This window comes from Hydractinia symbiolongicarpus, chromosome 6 (genome assembly GCF_029227915.1).
Source record: "Hydractinia symbiolongicarpus strain clone_291-10 chromosome 6, HSymV2.1, whole genome shotgun sequence".
NCBI classification, from domain to species: domain Eukaryota; kingdom Metazoa; phylum Cnidaria; class Hydrozoa; order Anthoathecata; family Hydractiniidae; genus Hydractinia; species Hydractinia symbiolongicarpus.
The window spans coordinates 30,492,533-30,519,469 of NC_079880.1; the positions used below are offsets into that span (position 1 = coordinate 30,492,533).

General features: G+C 32.1%; 2 protein-coding genes across 2 annotated transcripts in view; both read right to left on the bottom strand.

Annotated features, from left to right (window-relative positions):
• Nucleotides 1-542: 542 nt before the first annotated feature.
• On the bottom strand, nucleotides 543-6,198 carry LOC130648077 (serine/threonine-protein kinase RIO3-like). The gene is made up of 10 exons (XM_057454095.1): nucleotides 5,451-6,198; nucleotides 4,365-4,490; nucleotides 3,773-3,868; nucleotides 3,594-3,697; nucleotides 2,967-3,110; nucleotides 2,504-2,631; nucleotides 1,972-2,154; nucleotides 1,604-1,763; nucleotides 1,252-1,530; nucleotides 543-874 (listed from the first exon to the last, which is right to left on the bottom strand). Exons 1-10 carry the CDS (start codon nucleotides 5,638-5,640, stop codon nucleotides 749-751), a joined length of 1,536 nt encoding a protein of 511 aa, XP_057310078.1. The 5' UTR covers nucleotides 5,641-6,198; the 3' UTR covers nucleotides 543-748.
• Nucleotides 6,199-9,475: 3,277 nt separating this feature from the next.
• The window catches only part of LOC130648081 (dual specificity tyrosine-phosphorylation-regulated kinase 4-like), a 70,047-nt gene continuing 52,585 nt past the window's right edge, over nucleotides 9,476-26,937 (bottom strand). Inside the window, exons 2-23 of the mRNA XM_057454102.1 lie at nucleotides 23,596-23,678; nucleotides 22,509-22,674; nucleotides 20,503-20,561; nucleotides 20,339-20,396; nucleotides 20,026-20,130; nucleotides 19,852-19,932; nucleotides 19,656-19,742; nucleotides 15,947-15,987; nucleotides 15,589-15,650; nucleotides 15,372-15,503; nucleotides 15,012-15,180; nucleotides 14,275-14,329; nucleotides 14,121-14,173; nucleotides 13,508-13,540; nucleotides 13,353-13,418; nucleotides 13,050-13,204; nucleotides 12,902-12,952; nucleotides 12,515-12,636; nucleotides 12,110-12,170; nucleotides 11,296-11,425; nucleotides 11,100-11,160; nucleotides 9,476-10,515 (exon numbers count right to left, since the gene is read on the bottom strand). Of these exons, the coding sequence (XP_057310085.1) occupies nucleotides 10,228-10,515; nucleotides 11,100-11,160; nucleotides 11,296-11,425; nucleotides 12,110-12,170; nucleotides 12,515-12,636; nucleotides 12,902-12,952; nucleotides 13,050-13,204; nucleotides 13,353-13,418; nucleotides 13,508-13,540; nucleotides 14,121-14,173; nucleotides 14,275-14,329; nucleotides 15,012-15,180; nucleotides 15,372-15,503; nucleotides 15,589-15,650; nucleotides 15,947-15,987; nucleotides 19,656-19,742; nucleotides 19,852-19,932; nucleotides 20,026-20,130; nucleotides 20,339-20,396; nucleotides 20,503-20,561; nucleotides 22,509-22,674; nucleotides 23,596-23,609 (2,049 nt within the window). The 5' untranslated portion in view covers nucleotides 23,610-23,678 and the 3' untranslated portion in view covers nucleotides 9,476-10,227. The remainder of the gene's footprint in view (nucleotides 10,516-11,099; nucleotides 11,161-11,295; nucleotides 11,426-12,109; nucleotides 12,171-12,514; nucleotides 12,637-12,901; nucleotides 12,953-13,049; nucleotides 13,205-13,352; nucleotides 13,419-13,507; nucleotides 13,541-14,120; nucleotides 14,174-14,274; nucleotides 14,330-15,011; nucleotides 15,181-15,371; nucleotides 15,504-15,588; nucleotides 15,651-15,946; nucleotides 15,988-19,655; nucleotides 19,743-19,851; nucleotides 19,933-20,025; nucleotides 20,131-20,338; nucleotides 20,397-20,502; nucleotides 20,562-22,508; nucleotides 22,675-23,595; nucleotides 23,679-26,937) is intronic.

Sequence of the window (26,937 nt, forward strand, 5' to 3'; positions counted from 1 at the left end):
TGAGCATAGCAGATAAAAAAGAGATGCCAAAGAAGAGAACGGAGTAAAAAGTCGAGAAACAAAGCAGAAAAAAGGTTTAAATAAAAAAGTAAATTTCGAAATTGACTAATTTATACAGTTTTCATTGTCTTCCCCTTGGAGTTTTTTATTGGAAAAAAAAGCAATGAAAATTCCAACATTCGTTGTCATTTTCAATCTTGAAATTAGTTAGCAAAAAGTGATTGGTAAAAATTACTTTTATTTTTGCCGACTTTTTTTACCGATAAAATTCGCGATAGAGCCCACAGAGAAAAAAAATACTCATACCAACACCAGCAGCAATAAGCACATTTTAAGACACATTTGGATCTGACTAAATAACCTCAGATCTTAAGTCCTATGTCGGCTGTGCAGATTGGGACAGCTTGGCATTGGAATATCCTATAATAGTATTTGCTGCATCGAACTTTACCCATTACTCACACAAATTACCCATTGATCTAATCATATCTTGCGAATGATTGCATAATTTCAACATTATTATACAGGGCAATTCGAGATCATAAAACGAAAGCATCTCATCTTCAATTACAACCATATAAATATAAAGATACATTTCTTAGACTAATATAATAAAAAACGGTGAAGATCGCAGTACTAAACGAATTTTCATTTTTAAATTTGCTTCTGTGATATTCACGCGGCTTCTGGGAAGACGTGATGCTCGATTATTTTATTAAAATTAATAATATGAATAGTAATCAAAGCACTACGAAGTATCAGTATTCTCCCTTATATTTTGTTTCGATTGTTCAAAATGATAGTTGAAGGGATAATTCTTCGAGTCGATACCGTACGTTAACAATTCCTCGTTTTTCTCGAATTGTAGCTGACACTAAAGAAAAAAAGAAGGACAATTAAACACCAAAAACAAAGAAACAAACAAAAAACAAACAAAAAACAAAAAAGCAGGGTGTTTGTTAGCTGTTCTTTTTTTTTCTATTTTTAAGGTGTTTTCAATTTTTTTTCAGCTTTTCCTAATTTCAACTTCCTTGAGGGCACACACACAAACGGGAATCTCAAGGTACTATCAGGGCGGATAATAAAACGACCCTGAAATAACACGTATAAAATTATGGAGAGGGGAGTAATTCGAAAATAATAAGTAGATAACTTAAAACTAGATAACTCTAGAGAATGATGAATAATCAAGGTTGTCAAAACTACTTTAGTCTGACAAAGCAAAAAAAAAGTACGAAGACGACAACTAACCTCGTTTTCGATTTCATCAAGATTTGTAATTTCAAGTTGTTTACCGCACACGTAAGCAAATAGTTCGTCTTCCTTCATAACCTCAGCTACTCCGACTTTATTGAAGAAGTTAATAATATTACGACAGTCTCGCAGTAAGAAATGGTATGCTTGTGGATGGACAGGTTCTATAGACTGACTGACATCAATGAAGAAACATTTTGAGTCGTGCCACAAGATGTTATATTCGCTGAGGTCAGCATGAATGAGATTGCATTTTTCGTATAACGTTTTCATGGTCTAAATAAATAGAATAGATCACGTGACAACAACAAGAACAACAACAGTAACAACAACAAAACTAGATACCAACCTGTATACACTGTTCATATGCGTTATTAAACTGCTCTTTAGAGAGTCGTGCGTCTTTTAGTTTTTGAGCAGGAACTCGATTTTCACCGATAAAAGACATGACGAGAATATGTTTTCTTAACAGTTCAACGTGCGGACAATTGAGACCTGCATCCTTCATTCTGAAAAATCGAACATTTCTTATTAACTTCGGATTTTCTTACGGTTCATTAAGAAAATTTTGCTATATTAAAACACGGTCTTTTGACGAAAAAAAGTCGAGTTAAAATTAGACTTTACTCCAGAAATGAAATATTAAAAAAAAGGGGTAACCCTCCCCTGAAAAACAAGGGCAGCTGAAACAAGAAAAAACAGAAATTAAATATATACCTATTTAAATTTCGAAATTCTTTTTCGGCCCACAGCTTTATAATTTTCCTGGGATTCTGTTTGGCGAATCTGTCGCGAAATCTGTGATCATCCTTGATGTATTTTTCACGAGTTTTAAATTCACTCAGTGTTGTCTTAAAAACTTTGAGAGCGCACTCTTTTGATAGCGGTTTTTCTTCCATCCTAATTAATAAAAAACATATCTCCCTAAAAGTCTCCTAAATGTTCCGCACTAGGCTGTAAGCGCGATATTATTCACTAGTCTCAGTAGTAAAAACAACGACAAAAAAAGAAGCCCATTTTAAAGTTCTGCCCGCTAAAGCCGTAGAACAACAAGGAAATAGCTGAATTATGTAAAAAAAACACACACTAAAAATTGACATCGTAGCATCCGAAAGAAAAATTAGGCTTCAACTCTCACGATTCTTCCGCTATCTCAAACTAAAAATGAAAACCATATTCTTTAGTTATTACGGCTGCAAAGTCGATAATTTTTTTTAATGTACCACACTTAATACATTCCATCACTTACTCTCCTCCGTCGGCGTGAATTACAACAGCTTCTTTTCCAGTGCTTACGATTCCATTAATTGACTGCAACACACCACTGTTTACCATTTTATATATAAGCAGTCGCGTATTCTCATCAAGGGCTTTTTCCTAGTCAACAAAGAGATGTTAATTTCATTCAAAGGATACGACAACGTTAAGCCAAACAGCTACATGATCTACTTGGTGGCCACTCCTTTTCAAAAAGTAATTATAAGAGGTTCTCAGCAGTTTAGTTTTGCCCTTTTCTGTAGAAGTGATCTGATTAAAAACAAAACAAAAAAAAAACGTAAACAAACTTCATAAGCCGATGACTGAAAAAAAAGACTTAAAAACAGATTTAGCAATTAATTTCCCGCACTTTTTCCAATTTTCACCCTGACTACTTTTATTTTAGGGTATAATTCTAAAGATGCTATGCTACTATGGCATCGGTTGCTACTTACATGTGTAGCATGTTCTTGTTTCTCGTGTAGTCGCATATTGTTTCTCTCTTCTTTCATCGAGTGAGTCTTCAACTTGTTGTACACATGGTTTGGCAGGCGAATATCTTTTTTGCCAACATCTCCAGATGCAAAATTTAGAGGGAACTACAAAGAAAAAATATGAGTACACATTATGACTGTATTAATAACAATGTCGCACTTAATTCTGATATTTTTTGGTAAAATAACTTGAATACTATGCAGGAATCAAGGGGTGCGAAATCTTCTTTTTTTACATGTGGATGTGCAAAAGATTATAGTGTGAAAGTTGGGGAAATGTTGGAAAACTATTATTATACATCTGGTGAAAATTTAGAGTATCATTGATAACTTGAATAAAAAATCAACAGTGATTGGGGTTTGTTGATTGGCTTTTATACAAAAATGGATATGCTACCAACCAAAAAATTACTTAACAGGAATCAGCCTTCAAAAATATCCACATTAAAACTTGATGGATATGCAGAATAACAAATTGCGTGCACAAGACACAGGGCATTATAATAAAAACGGGACAAACATTAAGGGGAATTAAACTACATTCGGTAACATTTGCTGTTTTAAATTATTAACTCAATCAGCTCTCACCGATTCTACATATTTTGCATTCTTTCTTTCTGAGATTAAACTATTGTGTTTAGTGATAATTTCAGAAGCAGAATTTGTCTTCCCACTTGGAACTGGTATTTCATCTAAATGGATAAAAGTTTCTTTTCAAACAATGCATGTAAGCATTATTTTCATTTCAATCAAAAGTAGTGTCTCACCATCCTCCTCCTCTTCCTGGCTGTCATCATCAGTGTCATCTACATCCTCAATATCATATGGGTGAAGGGTGCGAAAATTCTTAAATGACATGGACACTAAAAACTCAAAATAACATAGTTACAATATTTATTTTTTTTGGTAATATACTCATTATTTATCAGTGGATATGTAGCGGTATAAAGTATCTTATATATTTTCATGTGGTCACCACCGTGGTAATATTATTTCACTAAATTTTTATGCACAAGGTCTACGTCACAAGTCTTCATTTTCAACACTATCTATAATTAGTGTATATATTTGCAGTGCATATGTTTATTAATTTCCATTAAATCCCTAATTCAAATCAAGCTTTAAAGTGATTTAAGAGTGAGGATTTAAATAAAACACAACCTTCGACAATAGGTAAACCAAAAAAACAAAAACTGATTTCTTAATAATGCACAGTAAAATTAGAACTATGAGGAAACATTTTCATTTGTTGACAAAAAGAAATAAGAGCAAAATGTTCTCACCCTCTCCCCCCAAAAATTATATATATATATATATAAAATAATAAGCAGACATAAACATGAATTTCTTTATTCTTACCTTTACTAGTACCATTATAGTTTGTTTCAAGCTTTTTTACAAATTCATCATTCTCCCTGTCAAATTCAAGTTGCAACATTTGCGCTAATAGAAGATCATTTGTAGTGGCTTCATTGGATGACGTTTCTAACAAGAAAAATAGCAAGTATATACAGATGATAATTGACCGATTGGATGATGTACACTTGTTTCAATGGTCGGAGCTAAGAATCTACAGCAATTAACTAAAAATGGTGCTCAAAGAGAAAGACACTTCTGAACTTTTTCAAATTTGTTCCTGGGAACATACTAAATCAGGCAATTAATTGAAGTTACTCCTGCAGAGTATGGCTAACAAGGTAAACCTAAAAACTACCTGTAGCATGTTTGTTTAATCCAAAAAACATTATGACATTGAAAGTTTTTTGATATAGATAAAAATCAGTTTGTCATGGGAGGAAAGTTTTATATAAATAAGGGTTGATTCAAGTCAATTAGGACATTGGTATACCGATTTTGGGGACATCTAATTTGGGTACCCAGCTTAGAAACACATAATTTAAAATGCTTCAGAATTGCATTATTTCTTATTTTTGGGATATTTATCTCATATTATATTTTTTTATATCTTTAATCACAGAGAAGATATTTTTTCATGAAGAAACTATGTTCTATACTAAAAAAGAAAACAATATGCTAAAGCCATGTATTTTTGTTGCCCTAAAAGTTTTTTTTTCTGCAGTGCCATCAACGCCCAAAATAAATTTCTGGATCAGCCCCTGATATATATAACAGATTTTTTCATAGGAATCCCACTCTCAAAAAAAATGTAAAAAGAACAGTTGGTAATTTAAATAGCAAATTGATTATAAAAAATTTTAAAATAATCTATGCAATGCTTTTTCCATAGCTTTTTTGAAAAAGTTATTTATAAATTATAACAAGCTTATATTCCAGCTTTTTTGCTTTCTCCTTGACAAAATTTGCATGCTACTACTGAAAATGGGGGTTCAAAGTCCAACTTTCCCCACCACAATGAAAAATTTAAAGATGTATCCTAATTTTAAAATTGTGTATTAGTGCAAATAACCACAACAATATTCAAACCTTTAGATACAAACTCCTCCACAGCTTCCACAAAAGGTTGGCTAGTTTCATTTAAATTTTCATTTTGAAGCTGCTGTGCAAATTCTTCATCCATAACATCAGTAAAGGCACGGACCTCTGCTGTTTTTTTCTTAGCCCAAGGGCATGTTGAAGTGTTATTTGTATTTGAAGGTTCTACTTTTGCAGCCATATTAATATACTAATTTGTATGTATTTTTTTCTGTAAGAGATAAAACACATAGCTTTACAGTTTCTATTAAGATAATAAAAACAAAGCAGTATATGTAGCTAGATAACAGATGTGCGGACGGACCATTAGGGTTACATGCTCAAAATTGATAATTTTCAACAAAAAAAAAAAAAAAATTGAATTCAGCATAAAAATTTATGAAAACATGCAATTTTTAACCAGCCAAAAATTTGTTGTTTTATGAAGAATGATTTCTTTCCACTCAAGTCAACTTAAAAATATTTTACTGCAGTTAGCTAAATATTACAGTCAAACTTCTGAAAAAATTAAGTTAGCTTTAAGTTATAGCTACATAAAATTCTGTTTATTTAAGTATGTAGAAAGAAATACTCTGAAAAGTAATTTTTATATGAAATTGATAAACGGAAAAACAAACTTAATTCCCATATTTTCGTTTCGTTTATTGTCTCAACAAAACCTTGCGTTGAAAATACTTAAATGTGAATAAAATACATTGTCACAAACTTTGGAAGTAGGTAGCAAGAAACAATATAGCACAAAATGTTGCCTTTTTAATTACATGAAAATTATTCACCAACGATATAGTAAAAAAATAAATTGAGGAAATTAATGACTGGCCCATTTTCAACTGCCGGCTACTTAGTATCTATAACATTAATGATTGGCACATAAAACAAGAGGGTGCCGATAAGCCGCAAACGCCGCATATATACGAGTGAGTTTGGGCGACTTTTCAAATAAAATTGGCAATTGTCCCCCGAAACCGCCCACACTTGCCCGAACTCACCCGAAACATTCCCAAAATGCAATTCCTTGTAACAAACCATGTGGGCGATGGTTGTGAAGAAGGAGTTAATAAAGTTTATATACAAGTTATTTATAAAGTAAACCTTTTCAAAAACCAACAAAAACAGTTCTTCTAAGAACTTCGCTGCCACATAGGAAGTTTATTTTAATTTTTATAGTTTTTTTAAATCATATTTAGTGTCATTTTTTTGGGGGGCACTGTTCGGGCCTATGCAGGTTTTTTCGGGTGAATACTTGATTTTTTAAAAAAATGCCAAACTTGCCCGAAAATGCTGCACTTTTTACGGCGTATGTGGCTTATCGACACCCTCGTCATAAAACACATACATCTTAAACTGCCGGCTATTTAGTATATAGGATAACAATGACCGGCACATAAATTATGTAATTTTTTTAACTGCTGGCCATTTAGTATTTCAAATATCATCGGCCGGCTGCCAGTCATGCAGACACGGTAAAAATTATAGTTAGTAAAAACCAATTCAAGCTCTTGTTTATTCCCTAAATCTAAAAATTAAAGGAAATAGTCAATTTTCTTTATGTAGGCCTTTTCTATTGCCTGTAAAGATGCGTGCGCATACACAGAACTTTTATAAACATTGCAATTCTAGCTATAAATATGTAATAAACATAATGAAATATAATAAATATACAGTCAGGGATAACCGCAAAATAGGCTATAGACAGCGCAAATAATAAAGAAAAATATATTTGGACCATCAAAAGGGGGTTCTATAGAATGTTTTTAGCTAATATAATCATTCCAATTATGCAACAGAACAGCGATAGGCAGCAAAAACCATGTTGATAGCCTAATTAGGAGTGATAAATCGCCTAAGTAGGCTATCGTAGACTAATTAGACTATTATAGCCTATTTTGCGGTTATCCCTGACTGATATATAATATAAAAATAATATAATGAAAAATTGCACAAAAAGGTCTCTTGAAAAATAAATTTCAATAAACTTTATAATAGTCCTAACACAGAAAACTTAAATCTCTTTTTCACCATTCACACAAGAACTGTCTTCTGGTCTTGGCTGCATGTACAAAGTGATTAAGAGGAATTGAAGCGATATTTACGCTTGTTCTCTGGCCGCCATATTTCTTGTTTACATCATGCGTTGCAACATATTCACATGGTTAGCCACTCGACAAAAACTAAATCTATGTTTTTTATAACTTTACAAAGTAGGTGTATAACCGAAATGCACTGTTTACTACATTCGAAAATAACTAACCAGCATTAATGCTGTTTAAAAGATAAAATAAAATATATATTCTATATAAAAAAGATTCATGTATTGAAGAACAGCTTTGAATAGCGTGACACTGGGTTTAGTAGACAACTCCGTATAACTTGCAAGGGTCGGTTAATGTTTATTACAAGGACCCACGCATATGTCATAAAACGGAGAGGACGTAACTTTTCCCGGCAAGAGACAACAGGGACAACCTTGTTCCCAGCGCCTGTTGTCTTTTTTATTATCTGGCTGGACGTGTTCGTTTCGCCGTCCCGAGGTCGGAAAAGATACAATATGCCCTGGGGACGAGATTGAACATACAAGGGACGGATTTTAAAAAACATAATCATACACCACTGTAAGCTCCTGAGTTAAATTTGGCCACACATTTAATTTTTACGCCGATCACGAGGCCCTGTCAGTTGGGTAATTTACACCAGTTAATATATCTTGTTAAAAACGTAAAAATATCAAACCAACATAGGAAGACATACGGCTTGGTAGTTTTGAGAGGATAGTTTTCTTTGACACCCTTTTTAATTTTGAAGACTAATAATCATTTCAACTTTAAACTCCTATTTATCAAATTTGTTTTTAACTTCTGGGTTTTTCGAAAAACTTATTTTTACTTGTGTTCGGTTGATTTTCCCAATACCAACTGCAATTTTTTCAATTTGGGATGGAAATTAAATTTTTATTTGCTTATAATAAGAGTTTTAACTACCCGAAATTCATTATGAAAAGATGAACTAAATCGTTGCATCTAGGTTTTTTTTTACAAACTGGAACTCATATTTTTATTAAATTTCTCAGACTTATCTTAGTAACGAAAAGTTCAGCCAAGTCTTATTTACATAGGCACATTTAAATATAAAAACCTATGAATACACTCTTGTGAGCTTTCACCTTACTTGCCATTTTATGTAACCACAGTGTCAAAGCCGCTTTGACGGCTAATGTTCAAAAAGTTAAGAGCCCCTGGGGACGAGGCTGGTGCCACAGCCGGCTTAAGAAAACCTCAGTTTAGGTTAGTCGAAGAAAGTAGTGAGTACAAGCCACACTTTTTTGATTACCCTGGATTCATAGGTGGGGGGTTTCCAACAGAGGGAGGTAAAAGTAATAGTTTACGGTATGGCTTGTCACAAAAATAAAAACAATTTTTTATTATATTGCAGTTCTTTGTAACGGCGTCATTGCACAGTTAGACGCGTATACGACACCAATCATTTTAATGGTTTAAAATCCTCCACCACCACCTCAAGTAGAAGACGTAGTTTTCTTTAAAATTGTACAGAATCTTACATTACTAATATTTTAAAATAAGATTGTGTAATGTAATGCGTTATGTTGTATTCCATGCCAGATTGTCCCACAATGCTGGTTTTTTGTTACATCATAATAAGGCTTTCTTCAAGGGGTCCCCTTTAATCAGCCGCACCAAGTGGCGAGTCTAAAAGACCACAAAACTTTATTTTTGACAAGCAGAAGAGAATTCATTTTCTGTCGCTATTTAGTAAAGTTAAATCCCGTGAATCGATTGAAACCACTGAAAAGCAAAAAATAGTAAACAATTGAGAAAAAAAGTGGCATGTAATTTTTTTTTTGTAAAATTTACGAAAAATTAGCAGGATAATGATACGGTTTATTAACTTCGCGCGAAAATTTGCTCACGCAAAAACAAAATCTTCGAATTGGTGTCCAACGTGGGACGCTGTAACATTAACGTTGTTAACGTTTTAACAAATGAAGAGAGAACGAGCGATTAGTCTATCTCCATATCAGCATTGATCATAATAATAATAATAATACATTATAATTATTTATAAAGTCATTTAGGTAATTTAAAATAAAACGAGGTATAAAAAATAAAAATAACAAAAATTTACAAAAAATATTACGGTGTAATAAAAAAGTATTTTACTTTTAAAACGTGACAAATAAATAAAACTTATTTTCTACTACGAAATAAAATAACAAAGTGCTGCGACATGAATTTATAGCATGCGCACGCGCAGTGTCTGGGCAGATTTTTTTATTTCAAACTATTAAAGTTTGGTCTACATTAATGCGTTCAGGGTAGTTCAGTTGAAATAATCAATACTTTGTGCGAATGTACGATGTCAGCATTTTAGGTAAACTTACTTAAAGTGCCTCGTTTTGGTGTTTGTTTGCGAAACGTTTAACTCTACGTGTTCACGGAAGAACTTTTAATAATAACATAGCTTTTAAACGTGGCCACGATGAAGGGTGTACATAGTCAATTTGTTTGTGCGCAGGATGCGTTATCTATGCTCTAACTATAAACTATTATTAAAACTAAGGTTTTCTCTACCAGAGAGAAATGTTCACCGTAGACGAATCGAGACAACGGAATTGATGTAGTCTTAACTTCGCATGTCGCAAATCTAGTAATATCTCGTAAAAGGTTTTCAATGCCGATACGGCAATTTCAACTCATCTAACGTAGCCGTGGCTTTTAATCTTTGTTGCAATCGCGATATCTACACAGCCTAACTATTTTAACGAAGGCAGAAACTTGTCGTTTTTAGGTTCACTAGGCTGATGCCGTTCTTTTCCGTTTTTGTTTTCTTTGTTGCAGAAGTATGCACCGGAATGCATCGAGAGGTCCGAATAATGCGAATACTGTAACTGAGCGTGGTACACAGGCTTCCTTTTTGACTGAGTAACAAAATATGTCCGGTATGAATCTGGGTTTGAACCCGAATGTTTATCTGTGGTTGGAACCGGACTTTCATCGATTTGCTTTCGTGTTGTTGATGTCCGTTTTGAATTCTGTTTTCCCTGTAAAACATAAGACATTACGATTGAGTAAAGTGTAGATAGTAGTATATATTGCCTCCGTTTTATTGAAACAATTTTAAAGATAATTTTGGCTGTTTTAGCGTTTTGGTATGGATATACAAAAAAGGCTAAAATTTTCAGTTAGCTAAGAAATGACAGGTTGAACTCGGTTGTTGGGGGAAATGCCAAAATGCCACGAAAAGTTCAAGAAGTGATGTTTGAAGAGTTATTACAGCATTACCAATCAAAGAAAATGCTAGATGTTATAATTTTACCCAGGAGCTAAAATTACTTTTATGCGCGAGAAAAAAAATTAAATGCACAATATTCACAAAAATGCTTTCTCGCAAAAAGTTTTTTTTAGGTAGAATAAAGGGTCAATTTTCTCTTGTAGCGGCTTGAAAAAATAGAATTTTCGAGATGTTTCATCTGTGCTAATTGTCACCTCGAATTTTCGTCTCCTACTTAAGTTTTCGTCCCATGGGGCAGCCATAATTTAAGTTGGCAAGGTAGCATACACTTTCTTATTATGTGGAAGTTAGCAAAACAAATGATACGCTGGTTTAGCAAGCCAAAATAGTTACCTCAGTTATCCAAGAATGATGCATAGCTTCATCAGGAGTTATTCTTTTAGATGGATCCCACCTAAAAAAACAACGTTCAAAATACCTTTACGCTAAGAAAGGTTTCAAAAAAATCAAAAATCAAAAGCTACATGGCAATGGAAAGACAGTTACAAGTGTAAAACAAATGACATAAAGAAGTATTTCTTTAACTTACTCTAAGCAACACCGTATGAAATCGAGAAAAAGTGGGTCGTTAGTTTTGAGTGATGTGCTCAAATTTTTGGAGAGAGGTCTTCTTCTTTTCCCCTTAGAATTTGTGGTACTTCGAGGTTGACCTTTCGAATCTATAAAAAAAATAACTAGATCAATGACTTGTACTCCACAGGGACAAGATGCGAGGGTTTAATTCGTGGGTACAAGTCTCTGTTCTATAAGACTCAATATTACTCATTCACTCAATATTAACTCATTATTTTCTAAAAATTCCTGACACTTTTTCACTAAAATTCCTGGCATTCCATGCTTAAGGTCTGTAAGGAATAGCCTAAAAAATGTGTACTTTGATGCAAGCATTGATCGGACATATTGTAATAAAATTACTGCTAACAGATATGAAATTGAATCCTTGGCATTACCTTAAATTATAATAGTTGAACTTAAATAAGTCTAAAATTCTTGAAATTTTCCTGACAATATTTGAAAATTCCTGACAGAGCATTCTGAAACTGAAATCAAAAACACAGCCATGCAAGAAAACAGGGAACGATCTAAATTATGTTCAACAAGAGCGATCAAACTACTTCTCATTTCTTCGAAATTATGAAAAAGCTTTCAAGTAACATGAAACTGTAGGTAATGTTACGATACTCAATGTTTGCAATGCAAAAGTTAACATACAAAACAGCACTTGAAATCCGTTGTCCAAAAAATAGAACAAGTGAGATAGAAGAAATAAAACACCTGACTGGAAAATAAAAACAGCCTATTGCTGCTCTTGTTCTTCGACATTATAAAACAAATTTCCGTACCGAAAAATAGCCTCCTTCGCTGTGCTTTTTCGATGAGATCTATTGGTGGGAGACCAAATATCTAACAACAAAACATATAAGACATGAGGTTACGTTCATTAATTGCTGCTGCGTAAAATAACTAAAATTGTATTCAAATCTGTAAACATACAATTTGATCAAAAAATAAACAACATCCCTAGTTTACTTCAGTATCTATTTTTGTGGTGTTTTATATGCAGCCCATTTAATGGCGGCTCTTATTGCTGTTTTGTTGTTTCACGGTCAAACTTACGCAACAACAGTTAAAATGAACTAAATTAAAATAAACAATTTTAATTTAGTTCAAAGCTGATTATCAAAATCACTTGCGTCTGAATCAACAGATAAAACGAGATCTACGATTAGACGTTTATGTATATTCACCTCCATCACGCAAGCCAATTGCTCCACTTCATTCTCGCCAGGAAATAACGGATAGCCAGTGTATAGCTCTGCTAGAATACACCCCAATGACCAGATATCGATAGCTGTGCAGTATGAAATACCTAAAGAAAAAAGACATAACATTTTTTTTATACTTCGCGAAGATATTTATGTGGAAAAAAATTAACAAGCTCCTCGTTTCTTCGTAAAAAAATTCAAGCTTTACGATCAAGAATTTCACTTAACGTTCTGAACGCACACTGTACCGTTAAAATGAAAATAATGTGGCATAGAACAGGACGCCTTGTTTTAAAATATTATAATCTTTAATAGCGTTTCATTGCAACATACATGACGCATTTTAAACTTATGACAAGCTACACTTACCTAGGATAACTTCTGGAGATCTGTAAAAACGACTCTGTATGTAAGTATATACTAAACATAAGAGATATTATAAACAGGATTCAATAATAATAATAATAATAACACAAGAAGGTTAAAGAGAACAAGATGCAATAAAACACAAACATACCTTTCTGGTGTTCGTAACAGCTTGATCCGAAGTCGATTACCTTGATGGCGGTCGTGCCTCTTTGTTTCAGCAGTATATTCTCCGGTTTCAAATCGCAATGGATAATTTTACATTTGTGCAACAACCGAAGACATTGTAGTATTGATATGGCAAACCTAAAATAAAGAAAAAAGGATTCTAAATTCACTTCTTTTTCATGATAATTTAATACTTTGTAATATTTTTTTCGTTGTACATGTAAGTGGTTTAAAAAAATTGGAAAAAAAACACACACACACACAAAAAACAACATCAAAATATTACCTTCTAATCAACGTCAAACTAAACCCTTGAAAGTTATTCTTTTTTATTAGTTCGTATAAATTCATTCTAAAAAACAAAAAATTTTGTAATTTCTAAGCACATACCAGCATATTAAACCAAAAAATAAAGAACACAAAATTATAAAATGTGCATACCCTAACAACTCGAAAGAAATGCATAAGTGATTCCTACACGAAAAGAACGAAAACACAAATTACCAAAGAGTTTAAAAGGTTAGGAGATGGATAGAAAAACCAGGGATACAAAACACGCGAATATTAAAGAGAAGTTCTTCTTTTTTTATCAGGTTTTGGCGTCTTTTAGATTTCATGTGGTGCCATTAGCGTTGTTTGGATTACCATTCCCATATATGCACTATTGCTTGTTTTAGCAAAAACTGCATCGTAAAAAAAATCGTATCGTGTTTTAATAATGTTGTTAATACTGCTACGAAAATATACCCTTATGGAAAACGATCATTTCCGGTAATTGGTACATTTATAGCAGGTACTTATTTTAAAAAATCCAATGAATTCTTAGCTGTATTTTCCAAGAACATAGACATGACATACAAAAACATTTTTCGCGCGTGTAAATATTGGCGAATTAAAGAAAAAATCAAAAACCTCGCCTGTTTTTTAAACCTGCAATTTTGTTGAAAAAAAAACTATGGAGCTCGCAAAATGAGGGTGAATGATTTATTGGTATCAAAAAAACAAGAAAACACAACAGCAGAAAACAAAAACAAACAAAGGGGTGTTCACAAACCTAAAATAAAAATAATCTTTCATATGGATTATGTTATGCCCCTTCTCACGATCCTAAATTAAAAAAAGCGTTTTTAATTTGTTGCACGCGTTACTACTTTAAAATGTTACACAACCTGAAAACAAGATCATCTTTAATATTATAAGCTTCTTACCTTGCGACGGAGAGAGTCTAGTATTTTGACCTCCACCAACGCCTGGTGGTGGAATCTAAATAAAGCAATGCAGAAATTGTTCTGAAATACGTTGTATAAATATCAAAAAACTGGATGCAGAAATTAGACTGTTTTAAAATAAGTTGCTTCAATATAAAACTGTTTGCACATATAGAAAAAGGAAAAATTTTATTGATTATTTTAAAAGTAAAGGAAAAAGTAAGGACTGGATATAACCTTCTTCCCTTAGGCTTGGTTTTCACTAAAAGCTAACGTCAGTTAATTTTCTCTCGTGAGTTAGTATATCGTCGCATATAGAACAGGAAGCACTTCGTCACTCCATAACAAAAGTAAGGTTGAGACAAGAGGCATATAACATTACAGCTACACACTACCCGCCAACATAACATTACAGCTACACACTACCCGCCAACGAACCACCCAGTTGAAGACACGATAGAATAGAAACATACGGTATAATATGTCTGAAATTTTTTTGGAACTTAATTGGTGTACAGTCCTATTAACTTGAATAATACGAAAGGAAAACGTCAAATTCCATCCTGCATGATTTAACTGATGACATAACTAATTTTTCCTCTATTCTCAACCAATGGAACGAATGTTTATAAATTTTTAATATTTAGAACATTGTCTTGAACGTTGAGAGCACTGGCATATATATTTAAATGCGCGAATTGTTCAACTACGGTAGTATAAAACACTATTCGCGTTACCTCTTTTTATTTCGAATAATTTTAATGGCCACATATTCTTTCAGCTTGTGGTCGTACGCTTTAATGACTTGACCGAAAGAACCTTTACCGACGAGGTCGACCACTTCATAACGATAAGAAATGTGATCTTTTAACACTCGGATGTAGCTACCGTTTTCGTCATCATAACCTAAAGAGAGAAAAGCTTTCGAAAAGAATAAATGCAAACAAAATGGTACGATGACCACACTAAACAACAACAACAACAACAAATTAAAAATTATTCTATCATTTACTGTTGGTACCTCATTCTCTTAGTAACCTAAGTGCAAAAAGGGGTGGTAATTTACGCTTGAGTTAAAGCTACGAATTTAAACTGACCATTATTCATTGGTGCACCAGGAACACCTTCAATCTTCTTAGAATCCACACCTAGGTACCAGACCTCAGTGTAATCTAAGATTTCAGCTTGTTCGAAGGTAGTCAGTCGATCTTTGTACAATTTCATCGAAGCTAAAACATCACATATGAACACATCAGTAAAACCTAGTGTGTAAAGAAGCTGAAAATATACTGCAGCCACCAGTATCGTACTCACCAGCAGGAGTAAGGGGCCATTTTTCCACAGAATCACAATTCGCTGTCCTTTCTTTCAACTCACTAAAACCGAAGCAAAAGTTACAATGCTGTTTCCAAAACGCCAGCAAAGACAAGAAGAGGTGAGCACAAGTACAACTCAAAAACCTACATGAACCAACTACAACAACGCCAGGCATAATATATATTGCAAAAGAGAGTTTTTCAAATATTTCTTTGAAGCCTACTTAACGCAGAGTATTAGTCAGGTGTCGTCTTACCTCCAAACTGGTTATTTCTACAAATATCATGTTCTAGCTTGATTTTTAATTGCACAATAAATTCTTTAACTCAAAAAGATAATTGTATGAGAGACAAACCTTTGTTGAGGTGGATTGTCACATGTGCCAGTGTTATGAGCCTAAAACATTATACAGAAGATAATTATAACATCATTGGCTTAAAAGTAAGAAATTAATTGTCTGCCTTATGTAAAGTCAGGGTGACCAGCAATTTGACTGTGGAATATAAAGTAAGTTTAAGCAAAAATTAAGGAAACTTTCTTCACTTTCTCATGTAAGAATTATTTTGCAGTTTCTTAACACAGGTTTTGGCTTGTGAAAAAGGTTTATGACTTTTAAAGAATGTTTGATAAAATGCTTGGTGCATTTAATAACTTTGGACCTGGATTACATTACCAAATTTCAGATTTTAGTATATAAGTGTGTTCGCATATTTAAAAGATTGTTCAAGACAAGCACAACGTAAAGGTATATATAATTTTTCAAAATGTTAAAAGCATAATTGAGGTCCAAGTCAATTTTACTTGTCCAAAGAATACATCTACTTTACAAACAAAACACATAATTAACATAATATTGTATGGTTGTAAGTTTCCCTATTCTCATATCACATGATAAATAAACAAAACCATTTGGTTATTCTCAGAAAATATTTGCAACAACAGCAGACTTTCCTGACTTCGTGATTCAATACAAAAAAAGAAATACTGGTTTAAGCCAATGTCTCTACAAACTTTCTTCCTTCTTGTATGCACACTGACAAAAGACATTGACAATCACATCGTAACTAGTCAAAGTCAAACTACAAAAACTGCGCTTAGCGACAACTCTACTCAGTACGAAGGTGACAATATCAATACCATTATGGCAGCAGGAAATAAATAAATCATAAAAAAATATATTTGTTTACATTAAAAGTGACAGAGTAGTAGGGTATAGAACATCGTCATTTCCTATACATTGAATAAGTTACTTCATGTTAGCTATTAAATAGGCAAAACAACACGATTTCGAATTCTCCTTATCATTATTGCCATCATAAGTACAGGTTTACCATGTATTCCCTATGGTAGCATAGGTTTGGGATGGCTAATCAATCAAAAAACCCTTTAATCAGTAGAAATTGATATGAAAAAGAAAAAAAAAAAAGAAAAAAGAAAATATAACAGCAAAAATTTTATTGTACAAAATTTTTACTTTGCACAATAAATGGAAACCCTTTTCTTCCAGGTGAACACAGCATGCGAAATGGTGCAGAGAGGTCGTATTTTAATAAACAAAAATGGAGATTGTATTGTACCAGGTTAATATGGAGTTAAATGTTAACTGAAGCAAGAAAGCAAACACCTTTTGGAGTCACAAAATGCTTTCAGATAAACCAGCCTAACATGTATTTTCCACTTTCATACACAACACTTACACATGTAAAAAATGTATTAATATGAAAAACATCTGTCTTAAACGGATTAGGTGTGTCGTTCCCCTATAAGTTTTAAATCCACTTTACAAACAAAATCAAGAAAAATAACATAAAATATTTACAATGTCATAAGTTCCTACTACACAATGAGAAAAAAGAAGTATGAAAAATTAAAAAATCTCTCTACCTCTGCATTAAGCCAAAGTTTTTCAAATAATGCTCGTAGGTTCCACATAAACTCGGTCAAGTTAAACATACACTTTGTTTTCATTCCTTAAAATACTTAATAGGCATGGTTCTTGAACATAAAAATCTTGCTTTTAATTGTATTTAAATTTTTGAATTATCAAACAAAAAAAGAAAAAGAAGTATAAAATGAATGAAAATATACAAAAAAAGAAAATATTGTGTTAGTATTTTTACATTTAACAAAAATTTTAAACCAACACTTTAATTTAAAATCAAGCACAGAATTTCCAAACAAAAAAGAAAGAAATCACACAAAAAATAACAACAACAACAACTACAGAAAATTAAATCAGCAACAACAAATAAAAACAACAATAACAAAGACAATAAAACAAAAACTTAAATTTTAAAATTAAATATTATATTTATGTTAAGTTCTCCAAAACCACCCAACACAACTACTTATTGAGTTATCAAAAAATATGTATATATATCTGCAAACAAAAAGAAAGAAAAAAAGAAGAAGAAAAAGTACTCTTAAAAACAATATGTTATTAAAGGCAGGATTAAAAAAATTTGCACCTGTCCCCTTTAAATATATTTATATTTTCTCCCAGAATATACTGCTGACAAAAACAAGTATTGAAAGCTGAAATATATTCTGAGGTTAATAAGATGTACTTGAATTAAATTGGAGGGGAATATTATATTAAAAACACGTATATATAATGATAACATTACATAGACAGGTAGACAAAAAAGTTGTACAGTAATTGTACAGTAGTTTTTTGAGATTAGCTTATCTGCAACTTAAAAATCTTAGCTTCAATTATAAATTCTTTTTGTATCTTAGTAAAAATAACAACAGTTTTTTTAGTTCCCACAAAATAGGGCAATACAATGAAATTTTTATAAATATTGCTTCATAATTTAAAAACAGGAAAATCAGAAAAATTCTTCTCATTTTGGGTCTTATTTTTAAAGAAATAACAAACATGATCGAAAACTGGTGCAGGTGTAAATTTCCAACCCCATAGACACAATTTTGTCGCTCACATGCAAGGTGATGAGACTCGTCAGCAACCGTAGTTCGTCTACGAGTGAAAGTATTGACTACTCAAATTTTGTTTTTGTCACAATTGGCACTGAAATCATAATTACTCTGATCCTTTAAAACAAGTATAAACAAAATCAAATCTTGATCAGTCTGTTAATTATTGTGATCAAAATATTATATCACTCGAAATATTTTTAAAATATGACGCCAAAAAGCCATTGATCTTTTCGCCGTTTTGCCTCAATACTCTAACTGAAAAAATTTAGTCTGAAATATACATAAAATTTTCTGCTTCCTCATCTTTGTTTTTTTTATAAACATAATAGCCACTGACAGCCTCCTTTAAGAATTTAAAAAAAAACAAAAAAATCTGTTGAAATCTACTTCACATGGTTTTTACTCATGGTTACTCAAACCGGAGCGATTTTTGCAATTTTATTAGAAAACCAAATTTACCCTTAAAACAGCTATGTGTATATAAATAAAAGAAACACAATGTTAAACATAATTGATACATATTTTTGCTTGTTTAGCTGAACTTTTCTGAATCATATATTTTCTAAAAGATAATATTAGATTAGTTGATGTCCAAACCCCTAATAACTTGGGACAGCTGACTTAAACATAGAGTTAAGAAAATCAAAAAAATGACTGTCAAACCCTAATATGCTAAGCTTATGACAGATATAGTGGATGTGTTTATTTTTCTTTGAAGTTGCTGAAAAATGCCACTGAAAATGTTAATTGAAAAATTCGGTGTTACAATGTCTATAACAATACCTTGATGTAAATAACTTAATAAATTAATGAGTTCATTACTATCAAAGCATTGCAGTTATGGGTAAGGGTAGGGACCTCCTGCTACCAGAATTGGGCTGATTTCTCAATACTGTGCCAACCTATCTGTTTCAGCACTGATGGGTTTATGACTTTTTTAAAAAAAAAATTTACTCTATAGATTTTATCGGTAAGTCACTTCTACAGAACAGAGGCAATGGTTTAACAGAGAATCGTTAAACGGTAATATCTTCCTATCAGTTTGCCACTCCACAGGCATATCTGGTAAGAGTATATGTAATTGGATATTAATTACACTTAAAAACACAAAATAACATTATTACCTTGGTTGACACATGAGAGTTTGATTGTTGATAATAATTGGTTGATAATGGGTCTATTAATGGAAGTTGAGTCATGCCTGCATATCTCTAGATATAAGTGGTGCGGTAGTTGATTTCAGCAACATTTCATATGCACATTATATCAAAAAGTACAAATTAAAAGGTCTGAAAAAAGTTAGAAGATGTTATAATTCACCTTTATAGGTCGTTGGACCAGCGTTGCTTGGTGAATAGATTTTTGGACATAGTTAAGTTTTGGTAATGACTGTGTGTGAGACTAAAGGAAATTCAAAATAGAATGAGAAATGGGAAAAGTGTAAACTAATAATCAATCATTACGTTTGTTGCAGTAATAACGTTAAATTCATACCTCAAATACTGGCATGCTACCACGTCTTCGACTACTTTTATGATAATGATGCCCTTGATGTGTAGCAAGCAACGAAGAGTTTAGAGTCGTATGATGTTTTTCCAGCTGAATTTTTTAAAGTATTTAGAAATACAATTACAAATGCTTTCTTGGTGTTTATACAAAAAATCACTACTCCCTGATTTCCCTGATAAATATGAATAAAAAATTCCAATATATATATTTTTTACATTTGATATACAATTATTTTTCAAACCTGTAACACCGAGTAGGAGTATCTTCCAAAGAAAAAAATAATAAAAACAGAAATCACCTTAGTTTGAGAAGTACCTGTTGCATTGCCAGGAGTAAAAATATTACTTGCGTGAACTCTGAAAGAATAAATAAATACAGATATAATACCAAAGCTACCAATGTGACTAATTTTAGTATTATTGTTTTAATAATTTATATTCCTATTGTTTCGACAGGCCATACCTGGAAGTGTCCCGTAACTGAGGAGGCATGGTTAGTTGTCTGTCTTGAAAAGAATCTCTCTAAAGAAAACAATAGAAACCATTACAAATAAAAAAACACAAAAAAAGAAAACAGAAGTTGGCTTATTTACTTTTATTTTGCAATGAAAACAAAAAAGTAAAAAATGGAAAGACCTAGGAACAATGACCCATTACGTCAAAAATGACATTTAACTCCACAAGCAAACACTGTGTTACTTCAATCATAACAAAGTAAAGTAAATTCCAAGCAAACAATCTTCTATTTTAATTAGGCAAAGAAAACAAAAAGTATCCATGTCAAGAAATTTGCAACAGGTGCACATGAAAAAAAAATGTATTCGTTGGGATCCCAAAATAGAATTTTAAAATTACAAATAACATCTTTAAAGTGATGTACGTGACTGCTCAGTCAAACTTAAAAACATCAATCTGAAAATTCTTTTCTGTTGTCTGAAATGTATCCAGTGATGCATGAGATAAAATTACTAATTCAGGTAGAATTACTATTTTTTGGCAAAATTGGAAAAGGGATAAATTGTCTTTAAATAAATGCATATTAAGAGACCTTGTAACACCATTACATCTTGGTTTTTGAAAACCCTAGCCATTTTCTGGAAAAATTCTAGAACTCAAATTTTGCTTATTTTCTCTTATTTTGCCCAGACTAAAGACCATAAATAATTCTCTACAAAAATAAACAGACATGAATGTGTAGCATGTTTCTATACAAACACCTCTGTAAAAGGCAGTTGTTTGACTATTTTTCCTGGTCAAAATTCCATTAGTAACCTTTTTGTTTATCACCATTTTTATCTGTTATTTTGTTCACACCATAAGCTACATCTTGCAGCAGCTTTCTTGAAAATATGAAGTCTACAAAATGTTGTATTTTTTCAAAATATTGAAATAGTAATTCTTTACTTTTTTGGGCATAATAGAGCTGATTAAGAGGGTCTACACATTTATTTTGCTCCTAAACCTATTTTATTTTAAGAATCATATTTCTAAGAAAGATTAAGACAGATCTTTATAAGCGTTATTATGCATAGCAAGCCCATTAATTTTTTTAAAGATAACCTTTACATCTTATATAATTTATCATGTGCAAGAAGGGCCACAAGAGACATTGGAACTCATGTAGGTTTTTATGCAGGACATGAGTTGCATTGTATGTAAAACTAGAACAAACATTTTTTCTACATAAATTCTAGCATTAAATTCACTTTCAAAATGCTATTTCAGCTTTTGCACAAAATTTATCTAAAAATAGGACAAACGTTTAGTCCCAAAATCTTGAAGGTGAGAATTTTTATAAAGAAGTTTGCAAAGTTGTTAACTACTTGGTGTAAACAAAATATGTTAAAATTAGCAAAATATAAAGATATCACTTCTTGACCACCCCATTTTAATTTTACAGAAATTGGCTCGTAGACCTCCTTTTTTATTGAAGTGTCCATGGTAGCAGCTCCCAACGCCAGTGTTCAATATCCTCAATACATTAAATATGATAATGTTCCCAGTACTTTGTTGATTATTGGAAAAAATTTCCATCTGGAAAATTAATTTGCTTAACCTCACTTAGTTGACAGTATGGAATCTCAAAAAAGTAAATGATTTTTCTTCTTTAAATAAATTTTCGAAAATGATTAATGATTAATACTGTTTAATTTTCTTTTGTTTGGTCTGTTCACAAATGTATAAACCTTGGTGGATAGTCATCTATATCTTGTTGATGATGTCAATTTCCAAGTAGATACTTGACATTTCTTTTTTAATTTTTAGATTGTATATATCCAAGATCTAATCGGTTTTATATTTTAGTGACACGTAGTAATATTCTTCATTACATTAAAGAATAAATATAGCTTTAGTCAAAACCCCTTATGTAACATTTTAAGTGCATATAAAATGGGTTTAAGGTCTGAGATGAAAAGAATAGGCTGCAGAGATGTTCTGATGTCACTGTATATTGATCTACACATGTACCTGGTAAGGTAAATTTCCTGGTGTGTGATTTGCTTCAAATTGTGGATGATGTGAAGTGTGTGATGAATAATAAACGGTAGGGTTAAATATCATGGGATAAAATGATGGTTGGTGTCCATTTTGTTCTTTGTAGTAACGAGATTCTCTTTGCACCATCCTGTCATTTCTAAAAAAGAACATAAGAGGTTTCATTATGGACAGACTCAGTGGTTTCAGAGTAAAGTTATAAGCATTGCAAAGGCAAAAAAGCTTCAGTGTACTTCCTGATACTTCACTTCACTTTAATGAAGTAAAATACAAACAGACCTTTTTTCTTATTTGGCATATACTAGCAGAAGTATTTTAAAAATATCCTCTCAAACAACATATTGGAAATTTTTTGAAAAATAAATCTTACTAAATGTGAGTACAATTTTGTTGCCATTAAAGGTACTTTCAATGGAAAAATAAATAAATTAGAGGCACAGAAGATTGCAAAACATCACAGTAATTTTAAAGTGTCTAGTTTTAGAATTATTTTTATTATGCTCTGCAACTAACAGACATGGTATGGAAAATATTGAGATAATGAAACAACAAGAAGTTGTAAAAAATTGTGAGAAGGTAACAATAAGAAGTTGTTTGAGACAAGATAAATCAGTGTGATAAACCCGTGAGCTTCAGGAGAATAGGATATGTGTCGACTGGAGAAGAGTGTTATTACTTTGGGCACACGCACAGAATTTTGTGTATTTTTGTTTGCCCAACATCATCATTGTTTTTCGCTAAATATCCCTCTATACTGACATCGCAACATTGTTAATTGAAATACAATTGACTTTCTAATACTGTGGCTTTCCTGGCAACTTTAGCAATTAATTATATATAACAATATTGATTAAAAAGAAGAGAAAAATAAAATAAAATAAAAATAGTAAGAATTATTTAAACCTAAAATTCCTGATAGAGTGGACACCCTCACAATACACCATGTAAAAAGTTTAACTTTCATCTGAAACATTATATTAATCTAACTGAGATTTAACAGATTATAATTTAATACTATAAACAACACCACACAAAGTAGAGTTTTATGCAGACGACTTACCTATTTTTATTCATTACTTCATTACCATTTTCTCAAGTGATTTTCCCAAACTAAGCATGGAATCATTTTTTTATTATTGAAGCTGAAACGAGAAAAGAGATGGAGCTGTGTATGACAACAGAGAAAAATCTCCTCCACATATGAACTTGACAACATATTATTACAAATATAAATGGCATCATTAATGACAGTAATTAACTCATTAATGGAAACACAAGCAAGCCATTTATTATGAATACACCCTCACTCATAGATGTTTTACCACTTAACATACACACGTAATATAGAAAACTTGGAAAACACACATTGAGGGGTGCAAGCAATTATTTCTGATGCAAAATATTTTATATAACACTGTAACTCCCCAGAATGACAAATTTAGATAAACTTTTTAACAAATCTTTTTAATGTAGCATAAACTTGATGTAAAAGCATTACCATGGCAATACAATATTTACAAAAATTGTAGTATAGATATAATCTCTTAATAAGAACAATCAATAATGATGATAATATGCATTTTAAAGAACATGAGTCATTTTTCTTTGCTTTTTTTTTAAAAAAAAGTGGAGAAATAGAATTTTCATTAAAATCTTAATTAGGCAGTTGAGATTTTGTTACTTTGTGTCAAAGGCTTGACTGACTCTTACTTTTAAGAAAACAACATCACTGAAAAAACTGGCATATTATTAACATGTAGAACAAGACACTTTGATGTAGATTGATATGATTACATCGACTATTGATGCCAATTTAGAGCATTTTTTTAACCTCTTTATTTAAAAAAAAACATTCTGTACTTATTATTATAATCATCATGGAGGCTTTTAGATGTTTTAGGGCTTGAAATCTGACATGAGACTACAAGTCTGACTTGCACTAAGACTTGTGTAAGTTATGGTCACAAGAGTCCATTTGGACTCCTGCTTAAAACTTTTTACGTATATAGAAACGCAGAAAATTGCATGATTAAAAAATATATCTATTTGCTGATTCTTTCATTATCTAAAGAGATCACAAAATTTATTCTAGCAAAGTAAAAACCAAAAAAAAAAAGAAAAAAAGGAAGACATGCTGATAATAAATATTTAAAGTGGCTAGCCCAGAAAATCACAAAAACATAAAGGTAATGGATTGTTTCCACAGGGCGCCAGCTATATTAAAATTTATATTTTATGGTCTTTTATTAAATTTTATAGTTTATCAACTAAGGGTTGAACCTTAAGATATAAATAGACCTGATACCACTGTTGCGTCGGCAAAATAAATGCCGACATAATTTTGTTGTGAAATTTTTAAATAACATAAAATTGTGGTTTTGTTTGAGCTTTTTTCACTCAATGCGACTGCAAAATAATTAAATTCGATTTTCAGTAAGTTAGGCTATTCTTTGATTTCCCTTTGTTGTTAGCAACCACAGCAGTTGTAAAACCAGTAGTAGTAACAGCACTACTACTGGGGTTGGAATTACCTTCGACATGTGTATATCTATCTCTGTTATATCGCTCTATTTCTTCTTGAATGGTATTTTTTAGAACCTTATTCATCTTGCCTTGCCAAGCAAGCACAAGGGAGAGCATAACAAACAATACTGTCTGTCGATTTTGTTTGTTTTGATTAAATTAAAAATGGTGGCAAGCTTAAAAAAAGTTGCATTGTTTTAAAAAAAAACTCCTTTCTATCTTTTTAAAAAAGCGCGTTACGTACACATGCGCATAACATTCGAATAAAAAAGCCTGTTGCGTTTTTTAAGCTGTGAAACATTATAAAAAAACTCGTAACATTTAAAACAGATTAATAAGCACAATACAGTAACCCTTGAGGCCCATGCATGCACATCTATCTTAAAATATGTTTTCACTATGGCTTGCTCAAAAATTATGGTTGGATTGCAAGCCCTGAACTTCAAAACCATTTTAAAAGAAGGTTGAAATATTGTGATTTTTTATAATTTTTAGTAATTTTTAATAGCCAAAACATTTTTGGTATGACGTTATGTCTTTGGTTAACAGACAGTTAAAAAAAATCAAACCAATTTTTTTTTTAAATATCCTTAAATCAACCGGCCTAGCTAGCTAGCGTCAAGTCACATAAGTTCGCCAGAATTTCAGAAAATCTACCATAGTAATCCATGCCTCGTCATTATGGCTCCGGTTCTTGTTTGAATCGAAAGCAAAATTCATCGCTATTATTATTATTATTTTTTTAAAAATTTGTATTTGTATATTATTGTCTGCCAATTTTTAGACATGGCTCCAAAGTATATGAAATGGTCTGAAGAAGAGATGGTGAATGCTGTGAGTGCAGTGTTAGATGACGGCATGTCAATTTCTGAGGCGTCAAGAGTTTTTGATATCCCACTTTTTAGGTGAAATAAAAGGCCTCACAATAAAAAAACATCCCTGGCGAACTTATAAGACCGTCGCGCAACTTCTCAAAAGTAGTAAAAATGCACAGTTAGCAGAAATGGCCTATTCCGCCTCATGTCGGAATATATACAGAGTCAAAAATACCTTACAGGGTCGCCGTACCGTCACAGGTCACAACAAAATCGCCAGATATGAAGTTTGGTTTGTTGAGGAGTTGTGGTTCAAAAAAGTTTGAAGCTGGCGAACTTACCAGCCTGGCGAATTTATACGACTTGACGCTAGCCTTTTTATTGACAAAAGGTGTGTGACAATTTTTCTTATCCTGAAGTTTGTGTTTCATTTTATAGCCTTTTTGACATCATCCAAATTTCACTTACTTGGACAAAGTGGAGGGGATTAGGGGGGATAATGACCATTATTGTTCCAGGACGCAAAACCAGATCAGAGAAAATTATGTCATTTCATTTCTCAAACTTATCTACAGTTTAAAGGCTAGCTAGATTATTACTTTGATCCCTTGAAGAAGCTAGAATTATTTAAAGATGTTTGATTTAAATTTGACAGGCAGACACCACACACACATGGAAAGCCCACATAAACTCTTACATAGTATTACAGTAAAAACAATTCCAACGACGGTTTCGATAATATAGCTAGAACAATCTACAAAGAGTGGAAGAGGGAGAATGAATTTATGCGGTTAGAAAACAATTAGCTAGCCGCTTAGATAGCTAGCTAGCTATATGTAAAAAAAATAATCCAAAGATTGACATGTCAAAAATTCCATCACCCTCTGACTGATCCGACATCTCTTCATCTCTGACTGTGCTTGCTTAACCAGATGCCGAAGTTACTAGACTTACTAACCAAATATATTTTTTTCTTTTTCAATCTCGTTCCCAGGTTGAGTTAATGCGCAACCTCGTTCCCAGGGCATTTTGTCTTGTTGATAAGTGTTATAACCGAGAACAAC

Excerpts from the sequence above, each read along its gene's own strand:
- LOC130648077 (XM_057454095.1), bottom strand. The coding sequence starts at position 5,640 with ATGGCTGCAAAAGTAGAACCTTCAAATACAAATAACACTTCAACATGC. Across the intron at positions 1,764-1,971 it reads GAATTTCGAAATTTAAATAG|AATGAAGGATGCAGGTCTCA; the intron begins GTATATATTTAA and ends TCGATTTTTCAG. Across the intron at positions 875-1,251 it reads TTGATGAAATCGAAAACGAG|TGTCAGCTACAATTCGAGAA; the intron begins GTTAGTTGTCGT and ends TTTTTTCTTTAG.